At 51.8% G+C, this 27,192-nt stretch overlaps 2 protein-coding genes and 1 pseudogene across 2 annotated transcripts; 2 read left to right on the top strand and 1 right to left on the bottom strand.

Moving 5' to 3' along the window:
- The first annotated feature begins 14,087 nt into the window (after nt 1-14,087).
- LOC149810839 (uncharacterized) lies at nt 14,088-15,676 on the top strand. The gene is made up of 4 exons (XM_089994108.1): nt 14,088-14,521; nt 14,750-14,914; nt 15,126-15,411; nt 15,596-15,676. The coding sequence occupies exons 1-4, from the start codon at nt 14,088-14,090 to the stop codon at nt 15,674-15,676; spliced, it is 966 nt and encodes a 321-aa protein (XP_089850234.1).
- Nucleotides 15,677-15,751: 75 nt separating this feature from the next.
- On the bottom strand, nt 15,752-16,645 carry LOC149810838 (2-dehydro-3-deoxyphosphooctonate aldolase 2 pseudogene; annotated as a pseudogene).
- Nucleotides 16,646-19,824: 3,179 nt separating this feature from the next.
- LOC149810837 (putative protein phosphatase 2C 32) lies at nt 19,825-22,001 on the top strand. The gene is made up of 2 exons (XM_089994107.1): nt 19,825-20,338; nt 21,679-22,001. The coding sequence occupies exons 1-2, from the start codon at nt 19,825-19,827 to the stop codon at nt 21,999-22,001; spliced, it is 837 nt and encodes a 278-aa protein (XP_089850233.1).
- Nucleotides 22,002-27,192: the final 5,191 nt, after the last annotated feature.

Raw genomic sequence — 27,192 nt, 5'->3', positions numbered from 1 at the left:
ATAATCGGTATCCATGCAGGTCACAGATTACGACACAAACCACGACGGAAGGGTGGATCGCATCGTCATCGAGGCAGGCGTTGTCAATGTCCTTGACGTCCAAGTGGTTAACATCCTCATGGAGTTCCACTACCAGCTTCAGGTGCGGGTTGACGAACAATGACGCAGTCTTCTTCCACCAGGCCATCTGCCGCTGATTTCCCAGATGGCCTGGTGGAAGAAGTGCATCCAAACGGTCGGCACAAAAAAGCACAGCTTGACTGACTGAATATGGCTGCTCAGTGACACACCATCTTTCCAAGGCAGGAAATATCTATCCCATGCACGTCCAACTAACCACGTCAAACTTGATGCACTTTCCCAATTGCTCGACATACTTCCAAAAGTACGTCAAGCAATATGGAAAGGAGCGCTGTGTTATATGCGCTCTTACATGCGGCCACCGGCTGTCCATGACTACGCGAGACATTGTATGTCTGGACAAGACATTCTGTGACATGCATGTCTTAGGTGGGGATCATCGCATCATTGGTATGTTGGTGCACCGATGTGGCATGCTTTTCGCCGATAGTGCAAGATTCGCAAGGAGCCGAGCTAGCACATAGTAAATATCAATGAAACGTGCTTCAAGCCGTCCAGCGTTCCGAGCTTGCACCAATACTTCGTCACGGAGAGATTACTGGCGTGCAGAAGGGCATCAAGCTGGACATGCAAAGCCTTGCCTTTGTGGAGCATAGCAGCGGCGTTGCAGGCAGCGAGCTGCACGTGACCGGGCAGCTGCAGCTGCGACAACAGAGCTACTTCCGAGGCGAGTCACACCGATCCGCGTACAAAGACGCCATCCTCTTCAATCAAACAGCCCCATACCAACTTGTACGTTCGCAGAAGGAGGGAAGAGGTCCCACCCCTGTTTACAAATAAGTGTCCAGTTTATGTGGCTTGGCCAAACGAACGTTCACTCTGCCGAGACACTGAGCAAGCTTTTACTTTCACGCGTGCATACACATGAAGGCGCGTGAACAAAGAGCACATGCAAGCGCGGCCTCTCCGTGCGCAATTCAGGAAGGGATGTGAGCAACGGCACATGTTGCGCAGGGTACTGCCTCGCCGTTTGACTTTGCGGCTCTTCTTACGCGTTATCAAGCGCACAACGAGAGCACGGTCCTCGCCGATCAGCAAAAGGTCTGGAAGGTATGCCTCTCTCCGCCTGCATCGGCTTGCCATTGATTTCGAAATTGTTGTCCTGAGGCATGACGGCGAGCAGCATGTCTTGTCACAGTGAATTTCATCTGCACAAAAACGTACTCCTTGATCATCGGTCGCATCATCGTCATGAGGTATCACTTTGCCATGGAGCACCGCGGCGAGAAAGGGTTTATAAGCATCAGGCATCAGGATAGTGTTGTAAAAATACATAATCGAGATGCCCGAAGTAGCGATGCACTCCTTTGGGGGTGGAGCCTGGGCTTTAAAGTCGCTACAGACTGCAGGCAATAGTTTCTCTATACTCCTTTGCCACTGATGATACAGGTACGTTTGTTTATTGTGTGTCACAGCATGTGTGCTACCTTCTCAGCTAATGGAATACTGTGGATATTGGAGTACAACGAGCGACCCAAGCTTGCGATGCCAGCTTTGCTGCATGCTATTGGATATGGCGAGATTGGTGACTCATCATACCCCAGCATAAGAGATTACCTTGTTGCAACTGCTTGGGTCTGCGTGTAGGTCGGCAACGGCCCATTCAAGGCAACCATTGACATTTCCATCCCCCATGAGCAAACTGTTCTGTACAGGTGCGCATGCTGTTGTGCACTGCCCTGGTAATCGATGGCATGGGAATCGATTGATTTATTTCTTTATGGTGCTGTGCCTGCCCCTTTGATGCAACTTCCATGAACAAGTTGCATTACCTGCCGATCAACTCTTCACAGGTCAGCGTTCGCAACTTGCTCCAAGTTCTGTATGTTGCGAGCGTTGATTCGTGCCAATGTATGTGTGGATGCGATGGTGCTTGAGAATGCTACATCATGTTGAGATTTGATCAAAAAACTTACATTACACTTGCACACGCGTCTATTTATGTGCTTCAGAACACTCCAACAATGAGCGGCAATGAGCGGACAATCAGGATTGATTGTGCTGACACGGATTGTTACTACAACTTGAAACAAAGAAGATGTGCGGACCATAGAGATGAGTAACTCTATGGTCTGGACCATAGGCTCGAGTGACCCCATGATCTGTGTACGCAAACGTGACTTTGCGCACTACAGTTATCAACTGTCGCGTGTACAGGTACCGACAGATAGATAAACGTCAGACAGATAGAATACCGTAGAATATCGTAGACAACTTGAGCAGTATATCTACTAGTTATTCTCAACACTCCCCTGCTGGTCAGGGAAGTCACACAAACAAACAAAATAAGATAGGCTGGAGTAAACTTGCCAGCAACAGAACGACAGTCGAATGTCTTTCGGTATTCAGTCAACAGTCCAAAAGAGATCAAGAACACATCCTATAACAGGCCCATGCCAGAGTTGCAGAACTTCAGTTTGTCAGCAGGCACAAACTATGTGAGACAGTCGGATACATTGTCGGAAGTAGACACACGGATGTAGTTCAACTCCCCAGACAACACTCGCTCTCGAGCGAAGTGGTGAAGCACGTCGATATGCTTAGAAAGCTTTGTGTTCATGGGGTTATGCAACAAACACAATGCAGCCTCGTTGTCGCATTTTATTATCACAGGGGCACATGGCTGGCCGAGCGTTTGCATGAGCTGCCGGATCCAAAGTCCCTCCCTACCAGCGAGACCCGCTGCCTGGTACTCAGCTTCCATGGTGGACAGCGAGACGGTCGGCTGCAACTTGGACTGCCATGCGAAGGCTCCACCGTGCAAGGTGAACACGAACCCCGAAGTGCTTCTCCTCGTGTCAGAGTCCCCAGCAAAGTCGGCGTCGCAGAACCCATCTAGGCCCTGCTTGGTGCCGTACACCAGGCCCACAGAAACAGTGCCTGCAAGGTACCTCAGGAGATGCTGTGCAGCGGCCCAGTGCAGCGTGGTGGGGGCCTTGAGGAAGCAGGCCAGTTTACTCACAGGCTGTGCGATATCTGGCCTGGAGCAGTTGGCGAGATGCATCATGGATCCCACCAGCGAGGGGTAGGACTGAAGGCGCTCCCCGGTGAGCAGCTCTCCCTCGGCAACCAAGGGCAAGGAAGGCTGCGGAGTGCTGAGCGGCGCACATCCGTCCATGTCCCACGACGCGAGGAGCTGCCGGATGTACGGCTCCTGATGCAGCTTGAGCGTCCCGTCCTGCTGGTTGCGGTCTATGATGATTCCGCAATAGTCCGAAGGCTCCCCCATGTCATGAGCGTCGAACCGGTCCATGATGCAGGAGAGGACCTCATCAACAACGGAGCGCTGCTTCCCAACAACGATGCAGTCGTCCACGTACACGAGGATGTAAACGCGGCCATTGTCCGTGTCCTTGAAGTACAAGGAGGGGTCAGCAGACGATTGCTTGAAGTCGTGGGCGAAGAGGAACTCCGTGAGCACCGCGTTCCATGCTCGAGGCGCTTGTTTCAGCCCATACACTGCCTTGATGAGGCGACACACAGATCCAGGCGGTCCGAGATGCTCGTACCCTGGTGGCAGCTTCATGTATACCTCTTCAGCGATCTCGCCGTAGAGAAAGGCCGTCTTGATATCCATCGCGCCATGTACAAGCCCTCTGCTGCCACCGTCGACATCAGCGCGCGGAACGTAGCGTAACGCGAAACCGGCGCGTACGTTTCCCCAAAATCAACCCCTGCCTGCTGCGTGAACCCCTGAGCAACAAGGCGGGCTTTGTAGCGCCCATCTCGCTTGCGCGTGAGCACAGAGCGCGAGCCGATAGCGCGACGTTCAGCGGGCAGAGCACATACATCCCAGGAGCCGTGAGACAGCAAGCTGTTGATCTCGGAGTCGATGGCTTCTTGCCACATTGCAGCATCAGGGTGGGACAGCGCTTTCTCGACTGATTGAGGGTCTGGACCAATCCCATGCACGGGCGCTGAGGCTCAAAATGCGAACGGAAGATCCAAAGCACTGATGCCGATGCGCTGCACACGTCGGTGGTCTGGCAGACGGGTCGCAAGCAGGCGGTCCCCGCGATCATCCGCTGTCAGCCTAGCTGTGAGGGCAGGGTTGGATGGGAGGCGGCAGCTCCGGGTCAGGCGAGCGCGGTTGGTGGGATCAGACTGCATAGTTGAATTCTGCGTCAGTTCAGGTGCTGCTGGTGCATCAGCGTCATCTTCCCCCCCGTTGTCATGTCCGCGAGGCTCGAGCTCGTCATCACCATCTTCTTCTACGATGGTTTCGAGCATGTCCCCACCAGGCGATACAAGCACAGGGACAGGCACGAGCGCACCCTCACCTAGTACCTGTAAAGGGGAGTCGGAGAGGGTATTGACATCCATCAGCCCTAGAGTCACCCGGTTGGAGATAGATGACTCCCCAATCAGTACTGAGGTAGGTGGTGCGTGCATGTCTGGCCCTTCCCCCTCAATGCTAGTTCCAGACTCAGGACAGGACACACTTAGAGACGCAGCGAAGGTCACGTCGCAGGAAACGACGACTTTCCCCCCCCCGACCAGCACACGGTAACCGCGAGAACCAAATGGCGGCTCATACCCCACAAGCACCCCCTTAACCGGCTTAGCCTGCAGTTTGGTGTGATGTGCTTTTGGGATATGGACCCATGCAGTTGCCCCGAATGGACGAAGCGTAGACAGGTTGGGAGCAGTCTTGTAGAAGGATTCGAACCGAGTCACTGTGTTACCCGACTTCACTGCAAGATTCCATACTGTGACAGCATATCGCGTACATTCCCCCCACATGGTCGGTGCCATTTCAGACTCAGCAAGCAGCACGCGGACACGCTCGATGATGGTGCGGTTGAAGCGCTCGGCGATCCCGTTTTGCTCAGGCGTATACGCTGAGGTCGGTTCATGTACAATGCCCTTTGACTTGCACCATGCATCGAAATCGTCCGATTGATATTCACCCCCCCTATCAGAGCGAATGCGGCGGACGGGAACATCGTACTGGCGTTCAACATGGAGCTCGCACTCCTTGATGAATGCTCCGGCTTGATCCTTGGAGGAGATCAACTCAGCAAATGCGTACTGCGTGCCCCCATGCCCAACAATGCAAGACACCATGTATCTGTCAGCTGTTCCGCAGGGTACCGGCCCTGCCAGATCAGTAGACAGAGTGCAATGAGGGGACACATGGTCCTTGGCAGAGTGCTCAACACCATGGGATTTCCCAGCAATGCATGGTTCGCACGCGTGCTGTGCTCCAGCGAGCTGCAACTCAGCAGGTGTGACAAATGTCTTGATGAGACCAAGGCGAACCATGTCTGCAAGAGTCTTGAACCCCATGTGCCCAAACTGCCGATGCAGCTCGAGTGCCTTGACAGCAGCAGGTACACGTGCAGTCAAAGCGACATGAGTGGTGGATTCAGGCTTCAAATTTAGCCAAATTAGGCCATTTACTTCAGTTGCAGAGAGTATGCCCATGCCTTGACGTGTGAGCTCGAGGCAATCCCCAACAGCAGTGCATGTGACACCCTTGCGAAGAGCAGCACTCTGCGAGAACAAAATTCCCACAAGCTCAGGCACCCAAAGTACCTCGGTAGCAACGACCGGCCCGTACTCACCCATCAATGTGACATCTCCCTTTCCTGGTGCAATCAAGTGCTGCCCATTTCCCACCACAACTTCCATAGGAGTGTGTTACAAGCGACAGGGCTGGCAAACCAGGAAAGACCACCAAAACGCGAATGAAAAACAAAGGAAGACAACTTCCATAGGAGTTGTCAGTTCGGTGAAGTTCGTGAGCAGTGCTCGATTGCATGTCATGTGCACAGATGCTCCTGAATCCACCACCCAGTCGTACTTGTGCAAAGACAGGGCATCAGACTCCAAGGATAGGGCACCAGACTCAACAAGAGTCTTTGACATGGAACTAGACATTGAGAAGGCACCGATCACACCCGATTTGGGAAAGCCTGGGGCGAAGGCTTCAGGTTGCGCCGGCAGACTCTTCACCCGCAGCTTGCAATCGGCCCACTTGTGGCCAGGCTGGCCGCAATGGTTGCAGTTGCCGTTGAAGTCGCCAGGCGGCTTGCCTGAGGGGGCAGCTCCACGCGTGTCACCACGTCCACCGCGGTGCGAATGCGCAGCCAGCCCATGATGGATCTTCGAGGAGCCCTGGTCAGTCTTAGAAACCTCCAGGGCAAGCAACGCGGCGCGCAGCTTAGAGATCGAGTCGTAGGAGTCGGAGGCGAGCACCAGATTGTCGCGCACCGAGTCGTATGCACCTGCAAGCCCTTGAACAATGCGCAGGACCAGCGTTCTGATGTCAATCGGGCAATCGATCGTCCGCAGTCGCTCAGCCAGCTTTTCAGCCACTGCAAGGTACTCGGTGATGGGCTGTCCAGCAGTCTGTTTGAGAGAGTTCAGTTGACTAGTGTAAGCCAACTCACGAGGTCCCAACTCAGCAGTCGCGGTGTCCACAAGAAACGTCCAGGTAGCATGTGCTGTCATGCGAGCAAGCCTGTCGTGTTCGTTCACCTCCCGTTGCCAGCGCGGCTCCAGTGCCATGAAGATATGAGCCTTGCAGCACTCGTCGTCCTCTACATCTTCTACATTCTCGACGACAGGGTCCCGCACAAGCCATTTAGCCAACTTCTTTATCACCAGAGCATACCGCACTTCTTCTTTCCAAACATATATGTTCTCGTCCCCCAACTTCTTGATGTCCCGGAACGTCTTGTCAGCCATCCTAGCCTTGCCGATGAAGTGCCCTTGAACTCGATACTTACGGTACTGTCAATGCAATACGGTACACGCGCTGAACCCATAACCTGTTGAGATTTGATCAAAAAACTTACATTACACTTGCACACGCGTCTATTTATGTGCTTCAGAACACTCCAACAATGAGCGGCAATGAGCGGACAATCAGGATTGATTGTGCTGACACGGATTGTTACTACAACTTGAAACAAAGAAAATGTGCGGACCATAGAGATGAGTAACTCTATGGTCTGGACCATAGGCTCAAGTGACTCTATGATCTGTGTACGCAAACGTGACTTTGCGCACTACAGTTATCAACTGTCGCGTGTACAGGTACCGACAGATAGATAAACGTCAGACAGATAGAATACCGTAGAATATCGTAGACAACCTGAGCAGTATATCTACCAGTTATTCTCAACACATCATCATCACGATGTGTGTAGCATGCTGTTCGATTAGGCCATTCTGTCCACGATGACCATCTAGGACGTGCTCTGCCAGCTTCGGCAGTTCTTACCTGCACTCATTCGTCTCAGATTAGATGTCTCCTTGACCATCTGACGTTGTGTGCCCACGTGCAGGCCCAGGAGCTTGACGGAGCTGAAGTACGGCTTTGTACAGTGGCTTGCATTATTCATCATCTTGTGGTTCTTGTTCTCGTGGTTTGAGACTCTTCTGTTCCGTTTCAGAGTGCTTGACTCCTACTGCACATCTGACATGCCTTTGAACAAAGGCAAAGTGCATGCATGGTCTCAATGAATGAAACAGTGTCAGCGTAATGAAATTGCCAAGTCTTCATGTCATCAATCGGGGACGTGGGTGTGTTGTTTATGTTTGTCCTTTTCCAGTTGCTGCAATGAGATGACAACACGATGATGAATAGTACGAGACACTCTTCAGACACTACAGCGACGTAACAATCAAGGAACGCTGGGCAAGCTGCGATGTGAATTAGAGGGTAACGCACTTAGAACCATGAGTCTGGCGAGCATATCAGCTTTGGCGCAAGCAGGACGTACGCGCCCTTGTTTTGGGGGCAGAGCTTTGCACATTTCGAAGAAGCGAGCGATCGCGTTCGTGGCCAGGGCTTCTGATGAGAAGAAGGATGACAAACCTGTCGACCGCAAGGTTATCGAGGAAACCGTAAGGGAACTGAGGAAGGCAAACGTGGATAAGGAAACCGCTTTGGAAATTCTGCAACTATGGAAAAGCAACGGAATAGCCGACGACCCAGAGGAACTGCGCCGATTGTACCGCGAAAGATCTGTTGCTGTCGTCGGGCGATTTGCAGTGCAACTACTACTGGACGTCGGAGCATGCTACGCGGTGCGCCTTTTCACATTTGCACTTGCAGGAGCGGACGAACGATAGGCAGTTACGAATCGCCTCGTAAAGCGCCAGGGACAACGTGGCTCGCATATCTCCGTATCCACTTCTCGGAGTTTCTTGCAATTATTATGACGCACGCGCCTACACATTGCACAGGCTGCAATCGCCTGCTCGCCATGTCAGGAAAATGGCAAGGCGTCCACGAGCCTCAAGTGAAAGTCGTTCGTGTTTCTTGCGTCTCAGCGAGTAGGTATTGCATGGAGACTGATAACGAATATGCTGTCCAGAAGAGTACAGCATGTACTTTCGCCCTGCTCCCGTGTGTGCACTGTCCTTGGTTGCTGAAGTTGCAATGATTGGCTTGTAATCATGGGATCCCTTGTGGAACGCAGTAATCGTAGTGTTGCAGGCTCCTGTGCCACACATCCACCAATGTCGAAGACAGCCGTGTATGCATGCACGTTCGGTGCTTCACGTGGTACCATGCATGTTGTTGATGTTAATATCGTATTTACATATGCAGAGGGTCCACCCAGTGCTAGGGAATGTAGCTGAGCCAGCCAGGTTGAAGCATTGGTAACCTCATCTCCCTGAGCAGCCCTGCAAGTCCCCACTGGGTTGTCTGCCATCTTGTCCTCAAACGCATTCAATCTCTTTGTGGAATTTGTATGCAACCATGACGTAGCTGTGCTTCTGCAGGCATATGTGGCGTCACAATCTATCGGAAATGGTGATGAGTTTTTTGGGAGAGGGGCAGTTGCGTTTGTCTTTGGCGCTATATCCTTTAACTACGGCATTGCCTTCCTTTCGAATGCATTCTCCATGTTTGTGTCCCTCAGCGCCATGCAGAAATTTGGGGTGAATGCATCTTCGTTCCTTGAAGCGATGAAGGTCATCGCCGGCAACGATGGGCTTGATGCATTGGCGAAGGCCAGGGCAGCTGTGGACGGATACAAGGTTAGTCAGGCACTGGAGAAGATGGACCTGTTCTTGAAGGTACGTAGTCACACTTGGAATGACAGGATGTGCGCTGCTGCTGGTTGTGTTGCCATGCTGCGTGGACCATCATTGGCCTGCTATCCAGGTTGGTGGTTGAGCAATAATTGGCATGAAGAAGGATGCTGCAGCAGGATTTCGCTGATCCTGGGATCTTTCTCTGACATCCCAGGCCTGCACTATGACATATTCGTTGTCGGAGCAATTATCTGAAGGGTTCTGTGAGCGCGGGCCAACTCAATTCCAGAAGGACCACAGGGCATTTGACTGGACCGGCTGCATTGGACTGGAGACCTGGCAAAGAGAGCATGCAGATACTGCGCGGCGCATGTCAAGAAAGCCCATGGCATGTTCATTGTGCATTGATCTTCAGTGATGCTTCACACACACAACGACACAACAGCGCATGCTGATCAGCAATTGACTAAGTGCCATCGCCGTGCAGGAAAAGGCAGTGGAGGCAACACGTCGAAATGACGGCAGCAGTGGCACGTTGGGCACATTGGATTCCCTGGCTGTATATCTCACACTTCAGAAGGCCCGGGAACTGTACGGGTTCAAGCAGGAAGACTTTGGGCTGTCCGATGATGAGGCGATCGACATCGCACGCGTCTTTTCACTGTACGATTCAAACGATGACTACAGGCTCGACGTGAGCGAGTTTGAGCGGTTATGCCAGGACTCTGGCCGGTCGCTCTCGCGGCCCGAGGTCCAGGCTGCTCTCAAGGCAATTGACGAGAACGGCAATGGATACATTGAATTCACGGAGTTTGTGAAGTTTTGGAAGAACCCTAAGGTCGTGTCTGCCACAGCGGCGCAGGAATTGTCTGCGAAAGCTGCGCAGGACTTGCCTGCTTAAGGTGACGATCTTGTTGTTTATGGCAAGAAAGGGCTCACTGTGTGCCTGGAGCTGATTTTGGTGAGAGATGATCATAGCGGCATTTATCGCAGTAGGCAGACGTCAAGCTTCGTGCGGCAGCAAAGCTCTTATGTAAACACTGGTGAAATAATTGGACATGCCCTTGGATGGAATGAAAAACCTGCTGCCGCAAAGGTTTTGAGCTGGATTGTGATCTCCCGTGGGGTCTGCTGCCGAGATTCCGAAACTGAATCTGGTCAGGAATATTAGCTTTGAGACAGCAGTCATGGCGCTGTTGAAGGTATTGGTCATGTCCCGCGATTTTGCAGAGAGGCGCAGCGGCATTTCAGCTGTGAGGTTCGGCCCGGTAAGGTGCTATTGATATCTGAGTCATCAACTGGCCACCTTTCGGAAAAATTTTCCTGTGCCATCCCATTTGCCAAGAGGACAAAGTTCGTGTGACCAAGGCAATGTCGTCACAGAGTTATGTGTACGCATGGCATGGCGCCTTCACGCATCGGGCCCCCTTGCGTCTGAAGTGTTCGGAAATGTTCAAAGCGTTCTCCACTGCTGATGGTCAAAAATTAGGCTGCATTGTAACATACGTGGGCTGTGAGGTACTCCAAAAGCCAGTGCGAACATTCATCGAAGAATCCGACACACTGACACCCTGTACAACATGGGCAAGGTGCGAACCTATCATTGCGCGCGTCCCGCATGCACCGTGCGGCTCATGATTAGCTTCATATTTCATAACGACGGATTGTCTCGGGGTTGTTACGTTGGCTTTGGGCTTGCAGAGTGTGATCAGGTTTGATTTCAGGGTACCATCATTACCCCTTGCACTTCACGACCCTCGAATAGGCATGTGCGTTACCAATTTCCCATTCTCCGGATAGCAACATGCATGGTGGGTGACTGGCCTGCATAACCGCTGATGTGTTCAGTGACCTCGAAATGCACGAGCCCTACAGGGCAGTACCCCAGTGCGACAGACGGCATTGAAAGCCAGTTTCCTAGGCTTCACGTTCGGTTGTGACGTCGGCTCGGATGTGCGCAGACACAGAAGCGTGCGGCAAGGAAAAAAGCAGCGGCGCATGTCAATGATGCGCCCGTGCAAAAGAAATCGCTCAAACAAGCTGTGAAAAAGGCCGGTACGAAGTCATTCAGGCATTAAAACTGTGCATAATTTCCCCGCGTAATTCAAGGCAGGAACTCACAACTTGACATGCTCAGCACGGCAGTATTGCTCACGGTGTGCACGTGTGACCCACGCCGTCGAATAGCGTCGTGTACAGCCTATTGCCAGTAAAAGGGAGGAAGACCGCGCTGCTTCGGTGGACAGCTGAAATGCTGGTGCCGGCACAGAGACCTCGGCTGAGTTGCTGCAGGTGAGCGAATAACAGCAGCGTTCAAACGAAATGATCCGAAGGACGCCCTGGCAGCGCTCCAGAGCATGCAAGACGCAGGCCTGCCACCTACGCCCGTGCTCTGCAACAAGGTCATTACCGCCCTGGGTAATGCTGGGCTGATGGACCAGGCTCACGACCTGTTCCTGCAAATGCGAGGCAAATCTGACGCGAAGGTATAAATTCCCATGGAAGTTCACAAGAGCCTTGCAACACTAAAAGCTGGCAAGTTGCATGGATTGGGTGAAGGGGGGTGCTCAGTCCGAGATACTGCATGAAACAATTCAATATTTGCCATACTTCGTCAGCTCTTCCGCTATGCCGCGCGGACCAGAAATATATCGGAGCTCTGAAGCGCACGTCATTAGCTGCTGGCCGATCACGCATTCTGCATGAAGCCCTAAGCATCTCAATCTGAGCGCCTCCTTCGCATGCGCTCAGATTGAGACGGTCTTGACGACATGAACTCGACATCGATGCGACTGTCAAATGGCCAAACAGCGGATGAATGCAGCTCATATGCCATGCGTTGTTTCCTGTGGCTGCTAGCCAACCAACATGATCCATGGCATGATCCATGGCATTTTGACAGGGTGAGCTGAGCGCTGACCATAGGCAACAGCGCTGGCAAGCCCTCCCTCGGACATGCTGTTTCATAACAGCGCTCGCATGTTGTGCAGGGCGGTCCGTGCTGGGGTGTTTCCGCGACAGCGGTCACATACGCTGCAATGATCAAGTTCTACGGGAAGTCCGGCCAGTCTGAGAGAGCGCTTGCAGTGATCGCCGACATGGAGGCTGACGGGATGGTCACCGACACGATGTGCTGGAACACCGCCATCACCTCGTGTGTGGGCAAAGCGGAGCTGTGGCCACAGGCTTTGCAGCTGCTCCGGCAAGCGATCAACTCGCATCGAGCGGATGTGATCACGTACAACGCAGCTCTGGGCGTCTTGCACAAGGCCGGCCAGCCTGCTGAGGCTGAGCAGGTACTGAATAGCCTGTGTTCTGGGCACGGAAGCGTCAGGCCGAACGAGGTGCGCATCTAATGCGCCGATCCACACTCCCAAGCTGCACTGCGAGTATCACTATGCCCATGCTAAGCCGACAGTGCGAGAATGTGGCATTTTCAGGCACGGCCCCGGTTTTGGGTGATCTCGCAGGCTCGGGTTGGCGATATGCGTCGTGCAGCGGGCGAGCTGACCGCAGTTTGACCAACTCTAGTACTGCCCGACTCTGCGGCTGCATTCGAGCGACCATGACGCTTGCTGCGTGCCTTGTAGAACACCACAGATGAGGCGTCACGTGTTGTTGCATGGCAGTAAGTTCGTGCCTAGAATACTCAAGGCCTTGGCATCCAGGCACACGAAGCCAACCCAACCTGGTAGTGAAAGTCAGTTGCGTGGATGGTTGCCATGTGCTACTTCAAGTTGCGCTGACTTGTTGAAGCACTTGGTCCAAGTCGCGGTATCAAGCTGCTGTGAATGCTGGCGTTTTCCTACTCAAGCATCACACGATGACCGTGCAGATCTCGTTCACATCCACCATTGCCGCATACGCAGCCGCCCGTGACAGCGTCGCAGCGCTGCGACTTCTTGACAGCATGCCAGCCCATGGCGTGCCGATTGCCACGTCCTCGTGCAATGCAGCCATGGCCGCGTGTGAGAGAGCTGGCAAATGGCAGTCAGCGCTCGAATTACTGCAACGCATGGAATCACAAGGCCCTCCACCAGATGCTATCACAGTCCGCTGTGCCATCTTCGCATGCTGCTCCGCCAACCCTGGCCCTCCGCGGGCAGCAGAAGCGAAGAATATTTTCAAAAGGTGAATGCAGACGCATCCTTTCTAATATGCTGCCTTACTAAGTCACACCGCCAACAAGCGCTTACCAATGCCGCTTGCCTCATGTCTCCTGGTGCATTCTGTGTATTGACTGGCAATTTAATGCATCGTATATCTCTGTGAGTAGCTCATTGTTTGACTTAGGAGCAAGCAAAATAGATCGTTGCTGGCATTCACGGACCTGCATACGTGGAACGCGAAGACATTGTCATCCTTTCATTGTCTTCCTTGTGCTTCGTGATGCCATGTAAAATTTCCTGTATTCAAGATGCCAGTTCGACGCTTGAATTCCAACGATTGGCGTGTCCAGGGTGGAAGCTGGGGACTTCCTTGGGGTGCCTACCACAGCTGTCTCGTACAACGTGCTTGTACGAGCATGCGGTGTCGATTTCGTTGGCAGCTTCGCCGCTCAATTCGGCCTCTTGGAAGGATTTCTTCGACAGGATGAGACTGCGAGTGACAAGGACACCAAAACCAACTGCACAGGTGCGCATCTGATAACCCCCCCACTGTGCATTTGCACTGATCCATGCAACTGGCACATCCTTTCTCATGCCTTGCTTAATAACATGTCCGTAGCGCTCTCCCCTCCATTGTAAAGTCACCCAGGGCGTGCTTGAGCACTCTTGTGCGAGGCAGCGAAAGTGCCATGCACACCGGAAATGTTCACACAATGAATCGTGTCATCATTCGAAAAGAACCTACCGGGTAATTCATGCCAGGTGATCACCAGATAGTTGGGTGACATGATACCACAAGATAAGTGGCAATTGCTGCCGTTTGAAAATCATAATAGATCGATGAGAAGCACGGAATTGCGGCATTCAGGCACCGTCGGCCCAGGAGGCCTTGAGGCAATGCAAAATGGCACATCCGAGCCAATCTCGGACGCCTCCGAATGGGTCCCACAGCCCATTGAGTGGCCAGAAAGCCTCACTAAGCTGTCCCCCAAGCGCATGGACAGCGAGGTCATCAAGCGCGGCATCCGCGTAATCGCCCACGAGAAAGGCTTCCAGCGGCGACCGTGCAACAAGTACGACCTGAACATCTGGGCAGCTGACTCCTCGCTTCTTCCGCAGGCTTCGGCCGCCGAGCGGCCAGCGGTCCGCCGTCAGGATGTCCCTCATGTGACCGGTGCCTTCCTGCTCTCGGGCGTGTTCACACCCTCCGAGTGTGCGCAGATCATCGCCATCGCAGAGACAATGGGCTTTGCGCCGGACGAGCCTCTGAAACGGTAGGTTCTCCCCTGCTGTGCGTTATGGTGTGCAGTTTGCAACGAGCAACTTTTGCTTGCAAGTGCACCAGGCACTTGTCTGATCGTGTGGCACACAACAACAGACAGCATCACCGTGGTATCATCTGACAGTCGAGGAGCGAGATTTGGATTGTGGACCACTATGGAGGCCTTTTCAAATGCTGGATAGCCAACAAATAATCGCCGTAACATGATCACTTTCCGCAGAGGTGCTGGTGCGATCGGAGGGGGAGAGGCTCGGATAGATGGCTGCGTCTGGCTCGTTGATGACGCGATTGCCGGTCCCATATTTGATCGGATGCGGGGACTTTTGCCACCCAACGTCGCTGGATGTGCTCCTGCCAGTATCAACATGCGCTGGCGCCTGTTCAGGTATGCATGTTGACTTCTGCATTCGCATCCCATTACTGGCGCCGCATGTCTTTTGAGCCCCACAGACACCCACGTCACATGTTCAGCGCGCAAGCCGCTGTATTTGCCAGCGTTTAACCTCTGCACATCCTTTATTGCATGGGTTATTTTCCACGTGCCCTACGTTAATAGTTCCAATCATTGCATTACTACCATGTGCCTCTTTTTGCAGGTATGGCCAGGAAGCTGTTTATCGACCTCATGTGGATGGCTCATGGCCAGGTAGTGGCCTCAAGGATGGCAAGCTGCAGTACGATGCGTACGGGGACCGCTGGTCGCGATTCACATTCCTTGCATACCTCAATGATGATTTTGAGGGGGGTTGCACCACGTTTTTCACGTGCAGCGAGCAGGGAAGGGGGCTGCAAGCACGAGGGGTGGTACCGCAGCAGGGAGCTGTGCTGGTTTTTCCTCATGGGGTTGACAATCCTGAAAGCCCCGTGCACGAAGGTAGCAAGGTGGTCAGGGGCATGAAGTACGTCATTCGAAGTGATGTGTTGTATTATAAGGCCTGATTTCAAGCACAAACAGTGGTTGAGGCATCATGTTGCAATGGCACATGCCGACACAGATGCGCAGAACGCTGTTGGTACACGCCTGGTGCATTCGTAGGAACTGGTAATGTTTCGATGCTAACTTCAGGTTTGCATGCGTGCCTCTAGCAAAAAGATGCGAAATGCGGCCAGGCCTGCTGATATGGTCTATATTACAGTTACACCATGACCTACCCGTCCACTAGCCACAAAGACATCTCAAAGTTGAGCTCGATTACTATGGCAACACAGTCAATCAGCCTGTTCATCGAAGAGCCTCGGGGTCAAAATCTTCTCCAGTGGGGGAGAGGTCAATTTGGAAATCCTCCTTGCCTTTGGTTGCATTTGCAATCTCAATCAGCTCAACAAGCAGCTTCCGGAAGTGCTTCAGTGGCCACTGAGTGGGTCCATCGACAGGTGAGCTGTTGGGGTCATCATGTACTTCCATGAAAATTCCGTCTATGCCAACAGCAACACATGTGCGAGCGATGGTGGGAATGAGCTCCCGGAGGCCTCCACTAGCAACACCTCCTGAGCCGATAGCTTGTCCAGCTGGCTGCTGCAGCGAGTGCGTGATGTCTGCAACGACGGGGCAGCCAGCATCACGCATCCACACAAGGTTTCTGGGATCCACAACCAGGTCGGTGTATCCAAACATGGTGCCACGCTCACAGACCATCACGTTGGGATTGCCAGCTTTCCTGCATTTCTCGGCTGTGTTTCGCATAACTGAGGACGCACACATCTGACCCTTCTTGATGTTGATGATCTTTCCAGTCTTGGCGGCAGCGACCACAAGGTCGGTCTGGCGACACAGGAAAGCTGGGATTTGGATGATATCGGCGACCTTTGCAATGTCTTCGGCCTGGTAAGGCTCGTGAATGTCTGTCACAATGGGAACTCCGAATGTATCTTTGACTTTCTGTAGAATGCGAAGACCTTCCTCCATTCCTGGTCCACGAAAAGATGCTGCGCTGGTGCGGTTTGCCTTGTCGAATGAGCTTTTGAAGATGAGCTTGATTCCCAGACTGTCAGTAACAGACTTGATTTGGCGGCACATGTTCATAATGTGTTCTTCGCTTTGGATAACATTTGGCCCAGCCATGACGAAGAAAGGCTTCGAGCCTTTCAGCTCTTGGAACAAGTCTGACTCTGACATGACTGGAAGTATATTACAAAATGCTACAGAATGGGCACACTAAAGGGCTTCCTGATAAAACCTCCCTATAGGACAGTAATACTCATGCTTATGAGTGGCGTAACTCGCTTGGTGCCTCTGTTCATGTTGAGAAGCGCTACCTGTCCCTGCAGAGATGCGCGGTTGCGCGTTTCAAAAACATTGCAGATCCCGCCACCGAATTGCCAGATATTCAAGCCTATTCGGGGCTTGTGATAACAAAAATAAGCCAGGTCTACTTATGGTCCCGCCATCGTGCCGGTTAGCTGCATTGGACGTACAGCTTGCAGGTGGCCACACACGACGAAGAAGGAACGACGATTGAACCTTTTTTGATGTGGTGGATGCTTCCGCAGCACGCCCTTGCGTCTTTTCTGATGTGGTAGATGTTATAACGCAGCTCTCATCAGGTCACGCAGCAACCCTTCACACAACTTGTTTGATAAACATGGACGTGAAATCACCGATAAGCAAGCCTGGCGGAGCATCACGCTCTGCCGCAAAGAAGAGGCGACTCAATGCTTTGGACAAAGCGTATACGAAGAAGCCAAAGACGACCTTGCCTCCTGCGCCTCAAGAAGTTCCATTATCGGAGGTAGCTGATGCACAGCGACGGACAGACACCAGCTTGAATTTTGTGGATGTCGCCATACCTTTGGCAATACCTGGTGTGTCTCGTCTGGTGAACAAAACCACTGATTACACATCATTTGCTTTGCCGTTGTCCAATGCACGTAGTCTGTTAAACACGGATTACCTGTTTGATGCTTGTTCCTACCCTCTGTATTACACCTTTGAACACGGATTGCGACATAGGGTTTGCCCGATTGATAAGCAACTGTTGCCGTGCAGATGAGCAGCTTTACGCGCCTCTTTCGTCGAAGAACTTCCCAGAAGGTTTTTCGCTTCACTTCTCAGTACATCTAGGCGCTTCCAGCTGCCCCAGCACAATCGAAGAGGTGCTTTTTAAGCTGTTTGCCACCAGTAGCCACACATTCAGGAGCGACTTGGCGCTGGCCAGCAAAGTTTATGACAAGACACTCCTGTTGAAAGCGCCAATCAAACCGAGCAAGTCCTTGACTGCTGCTGCAGCACTGCGCTCTGCCTCCACAGCTTGCAGGTTTGCATCTCACTCCAGGACAAGCCACACTAGCCTGCCTTTTTGCTTGCCTGCCTGCCCAAGCATACAGGATCAATTCTTCTCACCAGGTCACTCCAATAGCTTAGAGGTGGACCCGGGAGGCCTCGTCATTGGTTTTCTGTAATATCAACATGCTAGGTTCTTTGGCTTCTCGCCATCGCCTGTCAAGTATGACGAGCCTTTCAGGCACGCCCCTATCAGTGTATTGCACGCCTGCAAGGACATGGCGTGGTTCCTGATGAAGGAACCATTTATTTCATGGTGTAGCCCACACACGGGTCACACAGGGTCCTATGCGAGGCCAGGGCTGACCTTGCGTGCACCTTCGCAGGCGTTTGTCTGGCAAGTTGAAGTCTGTGAGAAGCTTCAGTCATCAAAGTGTGATGCAAAGTGTGAAAGCGTCTATCGCCAACGGGCAACTGAAGTACGCAGCAGTACAGCCCGAGATTCACGCTTCTTGGTGTGCATACATGCAGAACACGGCCAACCGCCCCAGATGTGATCAGTCAGCATTGATTAATACGTGCAACCTGATTGGTGCCATGGTTTCTGTACGTGCATCCCTGGACACTTGCGCCGTGGGCAAACATGGTGTTGTGATATGGACATCCGGTGCTTATGTCCACATTTTGACGGAGCATGATCGCTTGGTTTCGGCACGGCGGGATATTTGTGAATTGTGGGTTTCCTTGCCAGATAGTAAGATGTTCTCTGCCATGCGGGCTTGTAGACTGTGCAGTATAAGTGATAAGTAACGATTTCAATCTGCATCGGTTATGATGGGTGATGGCCAAGCTGTTCAGGCAGAGGACACGTGGAATGAAGTGGGTGTAAGGATTTGCAGTGTTTCACGTTCTGTAGTATTCGTCGTAGTGGCATCAACTGTGCATCGGATTTGTCTCTATGAGACATGTGAATTTCCGGCCTCACCTTGCACATTATGCGTTAGGAAAAAGCAGGAGTTGGCTCATGGCATAAAGACGAGGATGCTCGGCCTTCACAGGTTTTTCCATCCTCATGTCGATGAAAAATTCGTGCTCATCATCACATGATGCACCATGACCTACACATGTATGGGAATTGTCACTGCGCAGGCAAACATGGCTCTGGCATCATGGTAGTCCTTTGCATCATTTTGGGCAGTTTTCATGATAACATTTTATCATGGGTGCACGATTCTGGAACTGAGTGAATTCAAGTCCAGGCCTCAGTATCACCTGCAAGTAGTCTTCAATGTTGAAAGTCTTGCGCACTGCCTATGCAAACTTTCGTGACTGCGCCACCGAGGTTCCGCACTATCCCATCACGATGTTGCCAAGGTTGTCAAAGCAACTTTCAGCGCCATTCCTGACACATAAGCTCCTGGTACCTGGTGGGCACTGGTTGAATCGCCTTGATGCTATCTATCTCTAGCTATGAGATGCACTTTCCCATGTCTAGCCTAGACTCTAGGCAGAGCGGCTCCATAAAACACCTCATCTACTTTGGCACAACAGCAATCTTTGCCAGTCTCGCACCAACTGCTTCAGGCACTTGAATCTACCAAGGAAAGACTGGGTCATTTGTTTTCAAGCTGTAAGGGTAGACAAGCCGCAAATCAAACCATGTTCCAGTTAGCATCTTCATGTCTCCCAGGTGGGTGGTACAGTTGGGGTCCGTGACCGCCAGAGCCAAGTCTGCCCCAAGGCTGAACGTAACATACCCACCTATCCAGGAACCTTGAAAGCATGTTACATGCTTCTGCGCACACGGGCTCCGAATGTGACTTTTGCAACCTCAACTACCCCTTTTCTTTGGCAACCCCTATCGTTGCTGTGCGGATCCCGCGGAAACCTGAATGAGGTCTCACATCCCGCACCATAGAGACTTGAGTCAAAGTTCACCGAAATAAAAGCTTGATCATAACATTAAAAAGGCGTGATTGTCGTAACGATATGCAAACGTTTTACAGTTGGACGGCCCTGCAGTCATCCAGGGTGACTCATCCCGCCAAAAGGGAGCATGTGCTGAGAAACTCGCAATGCCTGGGCCAGGCCCTGGCTCACGTTGTTGTGATGGCGTCAGCGCCCAGCAGCATTATCAATCCGATGATGAGATTGACGCCATCACAGTCTGCTGGTGTCTCCTCTTCTTGACCGTTTCGCCTCTTACGAACATCGAAAGGGCTCTCCTCCGTAGTCACACAATAGTTCTTTTACAGTTGGTCATCAAAGAATCACCTAAAAAAATGAGTAGATTTAAGTTCAGCAAACCTTCCTGTTTCGAAGAACAGGAAGGTATTTGTGCACTTGGAGGAGGTGCAAGTGTGGGCTCGGAGTATGGGTACTGCTTGTCGCAGGGGCGACGAGTGCATGTGCCAATGGAAGACTATCACTTTGTTTGTGATTTCACTTCCATGAGCAGGCTGGCAACTGTGTATGGTGTATTGGACGGGCACGGAGGCCAAGGATGTGCAAGCACCATGGCGCAGATGCTGCCTGAATGCTTGATCTCGGCATGGTGCAACGGACAGGAGAACATATCAAAGTCTCTAGGTATGCTTCATACCCCGTATATGCTCGTTACATTACCTGTTTGGCAGTGTTTCCGTGAGCTGCTACAGCGCTTGCCACCGCGAAGCTACACGACCCTTTTCGTAGCATGTGGCCAGATACCAGGTGCCGTGGAAAGAAAAGAAAATATCAGACATTATTGATAATATTGATGTTGTGCAATTGTTCGGGAATGTCGCGGTGGGGCTTCTGCCAACAGGTCATTCTCGACAGTTTCAACCCTGACACACGTTATGCACTATGCGTTGTGCAGACATGATGCGGAGAGCCGGCTATGCAGTGCCGTTTCAATGTTGTCGCCTATGTGGTGTTTTTTATGATGTGGTGTAGCTGTGGTGTTTACCTATGAAATCCAACTCGTGTACATAATCAACAATAAGACGTTGCGCCGCAAGTACGCCACTTGTGACTGCCTCTAGGGGCGCATGCCAGGAATATAAAATAGGATCATTTACAGAATTTCCCGTGATACAGTCTGTGAATTTTCTAAGTAAGTTTCATTACATCCCTTGGGTTGGAACAGTAACGCTGCCCACCCCCAAGTTGTCGCGCACCTCAATGCGCTGTCTCTGAACTCGAGGCAACCCTGCTTACATTACTCGTCTGTCTTCTCAATACTGTCCCGATGTCAGGTGTGGGACGTGGACCTGAAGACCCGAGTGATAGGTGGCGTACACGTATGCAGTTCAAGGATTTCAGGAGGCCGACAACAGCTGGCACGGCACAGATTCCGAGGACGCCAGCGGGACGACAGCAACGGTGCTCGTCCATGCTGACGAGACCTTGTATATCGGTCACGTTGGAGATTCCCGAGCAGTGTTGTGCTCAGCTGAAACAGGTGCGAAGATACTTGCCAGCATCGCTGCATCTGTCGCTGACGGAGCATTTGGAGCAGAAACAAGCTGTCCTGAATAGGCCCTGAGCAGCACAAGGAATGCCGCAGGCTCTGAGGAACTCGGTCTTGAGCCTCAAACTAGCTCGCACAGTGTATGAGAAGGCATGAAGTGTTCGCAGACACAAGACTGCTGATCGTGTGCACTGCATTGGGTTGCAATTCCTGCCGGGTGCATGTGCATAAGCAGCATACGTCTGCTCCTCGAAGGAACTTTATCCAGGGGGAGGGGGTGCTTCCATCATGTATGAAGGTGGAATACCCCTTCAGATGGCACCGACCATTTTCAGAATTGTTCGGTACACTGCAAGACGGCATAATTCACTGGCTCTGCGACATCTCATGGTATCGCCTGCTGCATATGCCACGCATGAAGTTAATCTGGGCATATCAACACCATGAGGCTTTAACATACCGTGCGGCTATGCAGACGGCAAACTGGTGGCTCACGCTCTGACTACGGACCATAAGGCCAGCTCCGAGGAAGAGCAAGAGCGGATCAGACGGATTGGCGGCACAATCTCCCCCCCTGCTGGACCTGAGGACACCTACCGTGTCAACGGTGTCCTCGAGGTGACCCGGTCCTTGGGGGACAGGGAGCTCAAGGAGATTGTGCTGGCGGATGCGGAAGTCGTCGAACACCGCATTCAGCTTAACGACCGCTTCGTCATCCTGGCCAGTGACGGCATCTGGGATGTCATGAGCAACCAAGAGGCGGTGAGCACCCCCACAATACTACCAATGCTGAGATGAGCTGACATGACTTGCACGGTGAGATAGAGGCCTCAGCCTCTCTTTACAGTAATTAAATGGTGAGAGTATAAACAACTGTGGTCGCCGGAACTCCACGCATGGCCGCACATTCTTGAACGCTGCCATTCATTGGCAGGACTGTTGATCGTTCGTCCGAATGTCAAACCACTAGGACACACAGCACATGCCGAGAATGACCATGAACCTGGTTTTGACTGCGAGGCTGTGCACACGGAACCTCACCTCCCACACCTGGCTGCAGGTCAACTGCGTCAGCAAGTTGCCGACGGCGAAGGAAATGGCGGAGAAGCTGGCAATCCAGGCATGGAGGCGCCAGTCAGCAGACCACATCGGCGTGGTGGTCCTGCGATTGAACTGCCAACCAGAATCCGGCAGCTTGGAGGCCCCAGCAGCCACACATTCGGTGGGACAGGACATGCCGCAGATTCGGCCTTGCACACAGCGCATGGGACCCGCTTCGCCTGAAGAGGTCGCCGATGCAAACACACACCGCCCCGTGTCGTTGGCTCCTTTGGTATGTGCTACCCAGTGCATGACCAATTCACTGGAGGCAACATGCCTAACTCTCATCCCAACCCCCTTCTGTTACGCTGCGCAGGCAAAAGTGCGAGAAGCAGTCAGTGCCGATGAGCCTGACGACAAATTGTCCACGGCAGTGGACAATGTTCCCAGCATACAGCCCACTGGTGATGAGCCACCAAAGGGGCACTGCCGTGCCCAGGCCTGGAGGCGAGTGCTCAAAACAGTCGCATTTGCGGCGGTGAGTGTCGTTGCTGGGCGCTGCTTTCGCAAGTTTGCGTCCTCGCGTGGGTCGAGGTCTAGGTCGTCAAACACACTGCCGCGCTCTTGTTAGCTTGTTTTGGAATTCATGCCATGATCGTTTGTTGACATGACAAGGTGGGAGCTGATTTTCGAGCAATTGCGCCCATATAAGTGCCTTTCATCCACGTAATCAGGCCGATTACAAAGGGCATGCTTATCAGCTGCCAGATTGTCATGGCAACGTGGGAACATGGCAGACTGTGTGATAGGATTGTCTTGTCTTGTTTTTGCCAGCAGCACACCTTTTGAGGAAGTGCACAGATTAGGGCTTTATCGAGTGAAGTTTACTCAAGCGTACTTCTTCAAATGACTGATATTTGGATGGCTGAAGAACGGTTGCAGCAACTTAGGCCACAAAGAGACCGTCTCTGCTGCAGTTCTGATCTAAAAGCATATAAAAGAACTGTTGGAATGTCGACTTGTGTACCTGTAGATATGTTGGTTGATTGTCATACTTAGTTCGTGTCTAGATCCATGTACACTATATACCACGGAGACGTCCACATATGTGCACATAGATACACGAGTCAACACTCCAACAAGAACATCACTCAGGCCTAGCAGTACTCCATCATGGTAGTTCAGAATCTCAATTACAACGAGATATGAGTCAGGCGCATATGGCCGACATAGCATGAAAAACTAAATCAATAGGTTATCTTGCCATGCCTTCCCGGTCGTTGACATTGGCATGATGGTCAAATGGTAGCAGTACTGACACTGAGGACAGGCTTACATGAGGAGATACATATCCTGTCGTAAAACAGAACAAAACACATCACTACATCATCATCAACATTGAAGGTTATGCACAGGATGCTGATGCGATCCATTAATTGCTTTCTTATTGCTTTCTAATAATGGCCCTTTACTAGCTCTGTGTATTAGCTGTGTAAAAAAAAGCTTTGTGCTTCCGTCAAGTAAAGATGCACACATGCTAATGTTGGAACCCGCTGACTTCATGCGATAGTATGTCATGGCGTTGGTTTCAGAAGGCCTCAAATTGAGTGCGTAGTGAGCCCTGATGCATGCAGGGCAAAAGCATGCCACGTTCTTTCTATGAAATGAACTGCAAAGTATGCAATGTGGCCAATAGCTTACAGATGGGACACAAAGTAATATATCACTTTGTATACCATCCGCACATATATATGCTTACAAATGTCATTTGAAATGATAGCACTTGTCATGTGGACCTCTGACAGAGGTTCATATAACAAGCGTGTCAGAGGCTCTGACAAAAAATCAATGACACTCTAAGTAATGCTAGGCAAGCAAACGTTCTGCCCGGATCATGTGATCCTCGGTTTCGTGATACTACCACCTTGTGTTGAAGAACGAAAGTTCTCATGTATGTATAGGTCGAGTACATGCGTGAAACTGAAGTGCTGTGTCGTTGTTCATTCATCCTCTGTGCACGGTCATCCTATCCGCGCACATATAGATAGCTATACCGTATCTATGCCAGCGCCCTAGGAGGCCCTCATAGAATACTTCCTGCCTTCCTACTCTCAGTGCGAACTTCATGAAGGTACTTCTGATTGCCCCTGGGGGCACTGAGGTGCTTATTGTGTGTATAGTGTCCTTGATCTCATGATCACAGTGAGTGAGGATGAATCGTATTTCTATTGAATAAGTTGACTTGAATTGTAACTTAGTCTGTCCAATCTTTCAATTTCCAACAGGTTATGGGTCCAGCTAATTGCTGGTGTTCGCATTCAATCTCTTCGTGACGTCCGTGCACACCGCTTCAAGTTCTTCGCTGGCGCACCTCAATTCGCTTCGCTTCTCGACACATCGCTTCATTGCTACAATTAGTAAATTATTCGCTTCGCTTCACATCACTTCGCTTCACTTCGCACTACTTCGCACTACTTCGCGGAGGTTCACTTTCCGCACCCCTAGCCACCGGTGATTTCTTCGCGTCTGTTCTCGTGCGAAATTCCTTTTGTTTTAACCATGGCCACGATTAAAAATGGACCTGGCATCGTTTTGGACGACACCAATTGGGCACAGTGGGAACGTTGCATGACTGCTTGTCTCACGTACAATGGTTGCCATCACTGGGTCATCAACCCGTTGCCCGAGGTACCTAATGACGACCAGTTCGAGAACGCCTCGAAGGCTTTCTCCATGATTCAACTCTGCATCTCCGATCGTTGGGGCCGTTCTTCTCGTCACCTGCAGAATCCGCAAAGTCTTTGGAATTTCCTGCGTGATGAGCACCTCGCCGCCCTTGCACCCCAGGCAACTGTCATCCAGAACAACCTGCTCTCCATGCGTCAAGGCCCTAACCAGACCATCGATGAATTTATGGATGCCCTCGAGAAAATTCGTGATGATCTTGCGTCCCTGGGCTCGCCATTGCCGGTCCCCACCCTCATCTCCCACACCATTCGGGGCTTAAATTCCCACTATGCTGCTTCCTCTGGATCTCTGGTCTTACAGGCTAGCACTTTCTCCATGATCTCCCTGCGTGCTGCTCTTCGTGCTCTAGAAGCTCATCGCCAGTTGGTAGGCCATGTGCCTCATCAGGCCAACCGTGCCTGGCACACTCCTCGCCCTGCCCGCCACGTCTCGGATGATCAACCTTCCTCTTCCAGCCATTCGCATCTCACCTGTCATCACTGCGGCAACCTGGGACACCTGGCTCGACACTGCATTTTGCTCTGTCAAAGCCAGGGCGCCCAACCGACCGCATATGCCCCTGGGTTCCCGAAACCTCGCAGCGGTCCGTTTCATTCTCCTGAGACTGATTGTGACGACTGGGTGTTAGACTCTGGAGCGACATGCTCTATGACTAGACATAAAGAATGCCTACTTGATTTTATACCTTTTGGAGAACGGCAACCAGTTACGCTTGCTGATGGTTCGGACATTTATGCTAGTGGCATGGGAACAGTGCACTTGCAAACCCAGTATGCGCTAAATGTCGTAAGCAATGTACTTTTAGTGCCAGACCTGGTTAGCAATTTGTTGTCTCTGCCTTCTTTGGTAGAACAACGTTTCTCTGGCAGCATTGCGGCTCATTCTTCTACAATTGTTTTCAGTAAGGATGGTGTCATGGTAGCTACAGCCACTCGATTTGAGGGCTTATATATTTGGGATGGTATTAACTCTCATAAAGCACTGTCGGTATCCACAGTAGTTCTGTGGCACCGCAAATTGGGTCATACAAATTTCGGCACCTTAGCTGAGATGCAACGCAAAGGCTTGCTCTCAGGTTGCACTGTTACGCCGGCACAGTTCTTAGCTGCTAGGGATGATGTTTGTGAACCGTGTATGGCGGGTAAAATGCACCGGGTAACTCACCCAGCTAGTTTGGACCCTGCTACTCGCATTAACTTTCGATTGCATTCTGATGTCATGGGCCCATTCAGGGTTCAATCAGTGAAGGGCTCACGTTGTGTAGTCACTTTGCTGAATGATTTTTCTTCTTTCTCATGCATCGAGCTTATCTCGCACAAATCAGATGTTACTGCTGTTTTGCAACGCTTGATGGCCCTCATGGCTTCTCAAGGCGAGCATCCCATTCTTCGGCTTCGCACTGGTAGAGGAGGGGAGTATGTCAATGATGCGCTGAAAGAGTATTGGATTCCAAAGGCATTTATCATGAAGAAACAGCTGGACATACTCCGGAACAGAATGGCAAGGCTGAGCGCCTGAATAGAACAATTGCTGAGCGCACTCGCACGATGTTGTCTGAATCTGGGCTGCCAGCCTCGTATTGGGGATAAGCGTTAAGGTATTCCAATGATGTTCGTAATGCTGTGCTGGCTAGTGGGCAAGCATTATCGCCATATGAGCGCTTCACGGGCATACGTCCTAACTTGGCTTTGTTTCATGTATTTGGATGCCCAGCTTGGGTACATGTGCCCATGTCCGCCAGGCACAAACTTTCTGAGAAGGCACGCAAAGGCGTTTTTGTTGGGTTGGCTCCTCCAACCAACTCTACTAATTATCATATAGTGGTGGACAACAAATTACTGATCTCTTGCGACGTGTTTCAAGATAATTTTGCTGTATTGTCGGTGCCGGTGGAAGTGGAGGTCGAGGACGACTCCACTGGGTCCCCGGACCGGCAATACCATGCCGAAGAATCAGTCCAGCAGCCTGTCCCGCCGTCTTTGGCGTCTGCCCCAGTGGAGTTGCCCTCACCTTCGCTTCCGCCTATGGACTTTGAGCCTACTGCTAGTTGGACACCAAGCCTTGCTGCAATTGACGAAGAAGCAGATGTAGCCGGTGACAACTCCGAATTGGGTGACGATGCTGATGCCCTACCTGAGTTGCCCGAGCCCCAGAATCTGTTAGCAGGGGGAGTGGCAGAATTGCCTCAATCAGATCCTGT

This window comes from Nuphar pumila, unplaced genomic scaffold (genome assembly GCF_984573655.1).
Source record: "Nuphar pumila unplaced genomic scaffold, dmNupPumi1.hap1.1 HAP1_SCAFFOLD_199, whole genome shotgun sequence".
Classification (NCBI taxonomy): domain Eukaryota; kingdom Viridiplantae; phylum Streptophyta; class Magnoliopsida; order Nymphaeales; family Nymphaeaceae; genus Nuphar; species Nuphar pumila.
The sequence above is the reverse complement of the archived record's forward strand: the minus strand, read 5'-3'. Positions and strand labels throughout refer to the sequence as shown.

Bases quoted from the DNA above. Each gene is read 5' to 3' on its own strand.
- LOC149810839 (XM_089994108.1), top strand. From the start codon at position 14,088: ATGAGAAGCACGGAATTGCGGCATTCAGGCACCGTCGGCCCAGGAGGC. The intron at 14,915-15,125 runs GTATGCATGTTG...CTCTTTTTGCAG, and splicing joins ATGCGCTGGCGCCTGTTCAG to GTATGGCCAGGAAGCTGTTT. The intron at 15,412-15,595 runs GTGGTCAGGGGC...TGCTAACTTCAG, and splicing joins CCGTGCACGAAGGTAGCAAG to GTTTGCATGCGTGCCTCTAG.
- LOC149810837 (XM_089994107.1), top strand. From the start codon at position 19,825: ATGCCTGGGCCAGGCCCTGGCTCACGTTGTTGTGATGGCGTCAGCGCC. The intron at 20,339-21,678 runs GTATGCTTCATA...GCGGCTATGCAG, and splicing joins GAACATATCAAAGTCTCTAG to ACGGCAAACTGGTGGCTCAC.